The 6,000-nt window shown below is 38.3% G+C and overlaps 1 protein-coding gene across 1 annotated transcript in view; it reads right to left on the bottom strand.

Annotated features, from left to right (window-relative positions):
- LOC115221601 overlaps nucleotides 1-6,000 on the bottom strand; it is a 98,320-nt gene that overhangs the window by 35,925 nt on the left and 56,395 nt on the right. The window contains exon 2 of the mRNA XM_029791801.2: nucleotides 5,390-5,560. Within this exon, the coding sequence (XP_029647661.1) occupies nucleotides 5,390-5,560 (171 nt within the window). The remainder of the gene's footprint in view (nucleotides 1-5,389; nucleotides 5,561-6,000) is intronic.

Genomic DNA, 6,000 nt, shown 5'->3' with positions numbered 1-6,000 from the left:
CTAAAAGGAACTAGGCTTTGTTGGAAATATTATGCCTGATATCTTTTATCTTTTACTTGTTTCGGTCATTAGACTGCAGCCATGCTGGGGCACCGCCTTGAAGAATTTTTAGTCGAATGAATCGACCTCAGCCTAGTACTTATTCTATCGGTAACTTTTGCCGAACCGCTTAGTTACGGGGAAGTAAAACAAGCGGTGATGAAGGAACACACACACACACACACGCACACACGAGGGGGTACCCCAAAGTAACCAGAAATGTTCTCTGAGGGACAAGCCCGTTGTAGTTCAGGCTTTCACCGCTAGGAGCCACTTGATGCAACACTCAGGCATCAGTCTGCCGACTGGCATCATCGTCGAGTGATTTCATGCTGTCACGTGATGCGTCTTTGTTTTGCAGTCCTTCTCCCCTGTTCGTCGATTTTTGCTATGGCTGAAACGCAGGAACAGAGTGCTTCCATGAAATTGTTTTCTGCTGGAGAAAATGGCAATCGAAAGAGTTGACATACTTCAAACAGTTTACAAGGACACTGCCATGAGCAAAACACAAAGTTTACGAGTGGTTTTTATGCTTTAGGAATGGTCACTTGTCGCTTGAAGCCCAAACTCATTCAGGGCGACTGTAGACTTCCCGAACGAATGAAAATATTACGAAAATTCGTGAACTGATTTTGGAGGACCATCAAGAGCTGAAAAAAACAGTTGGAAGTTGATCCGGACCTTTTTTCGAAGATCATCACTGGTGGCGAAAGCTGCTGCAACGGCTACGACCCGGAAATAAAGCAGTAATCAAGTCAATGGAAGCATTCAATGTCACCACGCCCCCCAAAACGTGCGTCAAGTGAAGTCCAACGTCAAGGCGATGTTGGTTTGTTTCATCGATGCGAAAGGAATTATCCGCACATAATTTGTTCCTCTTGGTTAAATTGTTAACCAGACATTTTACTTAGTAGTTCTGAAGCGTTTGTGAGACGCGGAGAGAAGATTACGCCACGACCTGTTGCAAAGTGGAGAGTGGTGGTTTCATCACAACAATGCGCCTGTGAACATCGCATTGTGTATGAGACAGTTTTTGAACAAAAATGGCATAATTATGCTTACCCACACTCCCCATTCACCTGATTTTGCTCATTGTTTTTGTTCTCACGAATGAAAGAAGTCCATAAAGGAAAACGCTTTGCAGATGTGGAGGAGGTGAAGTAAAAAACGATGACGGCGTTAAGAGGTATCACTTCGCAAGAGTTCCAGGGCTGCTTTGAACAGTGGAAAATCCGTCTGGACCGATACATTACTTCAAATGGAGAATATTTTGAAGGCGATAAACGTGTAAACATGCAAAGCTCTGTGAATAAAATAATATTGCAAAATTCTGGTTTCTTTTGGCTGCCCCCTCGTACACAAACACACACACACGACAGGATTTTTTCAGTTTTCGTCAACCAAATCCACTCACAAGGCTTTGGTCGGCTTGAGTCTATAGTAGAAGACACTTGTCATGCAGTGGCACTGAACCCTGAACCATGTGGCTGGGAAGCAAGCAGGATAAAAATGTTTTTAAACTACTCTTCGAAGAGGCTTAGTCATCCATACTTTCTTATCTGAAGGTGAAACCAGAGGTAAATTGAATTTTGCATAACCCTTGAAAGCCATTGGATTTTGGGAGTGATACACGAGAGAGGCTTCAATTTCATGTCACTATCAGCATTTCTTCCCAGAAGAAGCATCACATGATTATCGGTAGCTTTAAATCCTGGTCTTAATTTTATTTTTATGTAATATAAAAGTTCTAAAGAGCATGGACGTCCACACAAGTGCAGTTTCATCAACATTCTATACTTGCTCTCGTGTATATCACCCTTTAACGATATGTTTTTCAGCTGCCCTGGATAATCAGTAGTAGTCTCTATATCAGCACTGGCAATTCACCAGTAATTTGTTGGACAAATTCAAGCGCTTCCTAAACCTTTCAAACTAGTCTTTACTAGCTACAGAAAAAAAAGAAGTTTTTCGTTAAAGATTCCGCTTTCCTCTATCAGCAAATGATAAACATTTTTGGCTTAAAATATTAACGTGCTTATTAGCACATTACATTGACTCTGATCTCGTTCCACATACGCACGAGCCGTTCCATTTTAAACATCACATAAGGTCTATGAAAAAATAAAATCTAAAGTGGCTTCTGCAGCTCTTGACATAATTTTCTCTCCATTGCCACGTATTATTCCAAATGTAGACATTGAAAGCTTTAATGTTTTGGTAATGTGGCTTGTTTTTTTTCTCTAACGAAGAGATTCATACCTACAAATCTCCTCATAGACGCTTTGTATTAAAAACACAATATATATATTGGAGCGAGACGAGCGTTGTCCAAGCAGCGAATCACGCAAACGCCAGCTGTGCTTCGCCCTTCTTGGAGCTTGTCAATGACGTATATCCTGTAGTTATATGTCTAACCTAAATCACCTCCGATATATAGCGAACAGTGAATAATATAATCACTGATAAGTCCACGAAGATATATTTCTCTCAAGCAAAAACCACAATATGTCTGTCAATGGTTTATATACGTTAAATGTGATACACAGACTTTATATATAATTCAATACTGCTTCATTTGTGCATACACAGTTTAATTTAGTCCGCCAAGATTTTTGCAATATATGTGGATATATTATTCATTCTTCGCTATGTATGGGAGGTGATGTCTAGATTTTGGTTTGGGTACGTAACTACAGGGGATACGTCATTGACAAACCCAAGAAAGTCGAAACTCATCTGGTGTTCCTGAAACTCGGTGCTGGGACAAAGTTTGTCTCGTTCCACTTTTTTAACATGTCTGTGAGGTGATTTTTCTCCCAGACAAAAACCACAGCATCATGATTGTCAATGGTACATATACATTAAGAATGATATAAATATGGTATTTATAATTTGATGCTGCTTCGATTGTGTACATCAAATATATATTTATACACACACACACACACATTTATATATAAAGGTAATCCAAACATGAAAACACAAAGAGAAAACACAACAACGCGAGGATGTGGAACAAGTATAGTGTTATTGAACGCTCAGGAAAGGAAAGAAAGAAGGAGGATTTAACGTTTCGAGTGGAGCTCTTCGTCAGAAACATAGAATAAGGAAAGATCCAAGGAGGAAAAAAAATCGCCAACGATACACACGCGGTCACATATTGAATATATATAATGTGTATCTGTCTGTCTGTGTGTTTCCTTAAAACTTGAGAACTGCACAACCAATTTCATTCAAATTTTACACATGCCTTACTTAGGGTCCGGGGAGTGTCATCGGCAAAAAAAAAAATGTTCAACTTCTTGCCTAGGGCGATCCCATAGCAATATCATATCTTCTCCACTATTTCAGTATTACGTGTTGAAAGTGAAACAAAAACATTTCTCTATTTTATGTCAGATACTTTCACTTTAACAATAAAAATAATAATAACAATTGAATTATATGTGTAAGTAATAATTAAAATCAAACTAAAGTATAATATAATCGTAACATAACAAAAGTAAAAATAGCAATTGGTATAAAATTGCATCAAGGATTTGAACTTGAATAAGTGGTTTCACATGAATGGGAATAAATTAAAAATAAAATTAGCATGCAGAAATGGAATACAATTCCAGTCTGTTATATATTTTCAGTATTGTTATCACTAGTGATATCAAGATATAACTTTGTATTTTGTATTTTATGTGTAGATGTATATATATAGATGTACATGTAATATGTACACATATATATACACATATATACATGCACTAGCACTATGACCCGGGAAAGAGGGTCGTAATGCTAGTATATTTATATTTCTGCACACACACACACACACACACACACACACACACACACACATAAATAGTGTAGTATTTACTACTTTTACTGTCTTTTGCGTTTCTCTCTCTCTCTCTCACTCTCTCTCAAACACGTACACACGCATACTTTAGTTTGAAATTATATCTTTTGAAAAGAAACCTAATATTCCTTTGGCACCCGTCACAGAATATGTTGGTCTCTTGTCTAAGCATTTTATTAGAGGATCATATAGGTAATTATGATAGTCATTCCCTTCCCAAGGGTATTTGTAAAGTAAGTAAAGCGAGATGGTTTTGACTTGAGACGTCTCTGCGTGTTGGGCGATTCCATCTTGCTTTGCGGTGTCACTCATCACCATCACAAGAAAGCTGGAACATCTTACCCAGTCACAAAAATATATATTTTTATAGAAGTGAAACGTGGAGGTGGATGGCGTAGAAGCTTAAGTGGATGCTGTGATCTTCATGCATTTAACATGAGCATAAAGAGAGTACGCGGAAGTTAGTCTGGATGAGTGATTTTCGTAGTCATGCGATTCAGGGCTTGAGTCCATTGCATTACATCTTGGAGAAATATCTTTTGCACAACGTTATGCTGATAGACAGAAACTGCGCGTAATCCCCTCAAATGAGCTGTATTTGGAAATCAATGGGTTAGCTTTCTCACACTCTATCATGTTTATTCTCCCCGAAAATGACATTAATAGTTCAAGTGTCTACTCAACTACTGGTACATTAATCGAATGAATAACTTGAAGAACCCTGTTTTTGATATGATCAAGTTGATCCCACAAGGATCTCAGATCGGAACGTCATAATACAGCAGAGTCTTTGCCTCGATGATGTACCGATCTGTAGCTTCCCTCACCATATAAAATATAGCCTTCTTGATTTGTGTTCTATTATAATTTCATTCACGTAGAGCAGTGCTTTACAAACCTTTTGCTGGAGCGGAACCCCAAGGAAACCTTCCACTGGCTCGAGGAACCCCTGTGCAATAATTTAATAGTCTTATGCACACATATCTGCACAGGAGAATTAAAAATTACTGCCGATTTTAGCAGTTTTGTAACTTCTTGCGGAACCCCTGGACTGTACTGGCGGAACCCTGGTTGAAAACCACTGACGTAGAGCAAGCACGGGCAACCTTTTACGAGAAGCGGGTCCCATGAGACTTTGCTCGTTGTCAGGCGAGCCGTACTACTAAAAAAAAAAATGCAAGGCAATTTTTCGGTTGGGATGTCATTCAGAAAGTCCTGTGAGCCCTAGTTTGCCCATGACTGACATAGAGGATACGTTCTACGACTATAATTCGACCCAATACTTGTCTGGCATTTTTTTTTAATCGAGCCCAGGAAAATGGAAAGTAGACTTATGCAATATTTGAACTCCGAATGCAAAGGTCCATAACAAAATACTTCAAGGCATTCTGTATAACGCTCTACCGACTTTACCACGTCACTGCCATATAAAGTATTGAAATATCTCAAAAAACAAAAAAAAACAAAAAACAACAACTATAAAACTGAAGAATTACGTACCCCATCATATCTTCTGTTTTGATGGAATTCATTTGGGAAATGGCTTCCATGTTACTTATTCCTGTCTTCTGGTTGAGGATGTCTCTTAGAGTCACATGTTTGCTGCGATATTTGTCTGACAGCAAGAAGTCGTCCCCAAGTATCTGTTGGATCGGTGTATCGAAATTGATGCTGGTTAAGAAAAATAAATAAGCAAATATATAAATACAACGGAGACGACGATGAAACGTGAAACTTCTTTTTTTAAATGATTTAATGGTGTAGGGTTATAAATTTAATAAGATATATGAACTAGATTACGAGTTAGACTGACGAAGTTTTAATAAGGATTGTTAATACAGGCACAATATCACATATTTGAGGTAGCGGGGGAAATTATGATAAGTACCACAGGAAGAACTGGAAAAGTAATTACTGAAAATAAATGCCATGTAGGTGGGAAAGTTCCCGCTGAACCGAGACCACAGCCTCATTTCGATTCCCTCTTGAAATTCTTTCTGCACATACGTTACCAATGTTTTCAAGGAAAGCAAGAACATTACAGAAAACCACAGAGCATATTTATAAGTGTGCGACTACATGTCTATATGAACAATATGGCAGAAAGAAAA

This window comes from Octopus sinensis, linkage group LG18 (genome assembly GCF_006345805.1).
Source record: "Octopus sinensis linkage group LG18, ASM634580v1, whole genome shotgun sequence".
NCBI classification, from domain to species: Eukaryota; Metazoa; Mollusca; class Cephalopoda; order Octopoda; family Octopodidae; genus Octopus; species Octopus sinensis.
The sequence above is the reverse complement of the archived record's forward strand: the minus strand, read 5'-3'. Positions and strand labels throughout refer to the sequence as shown.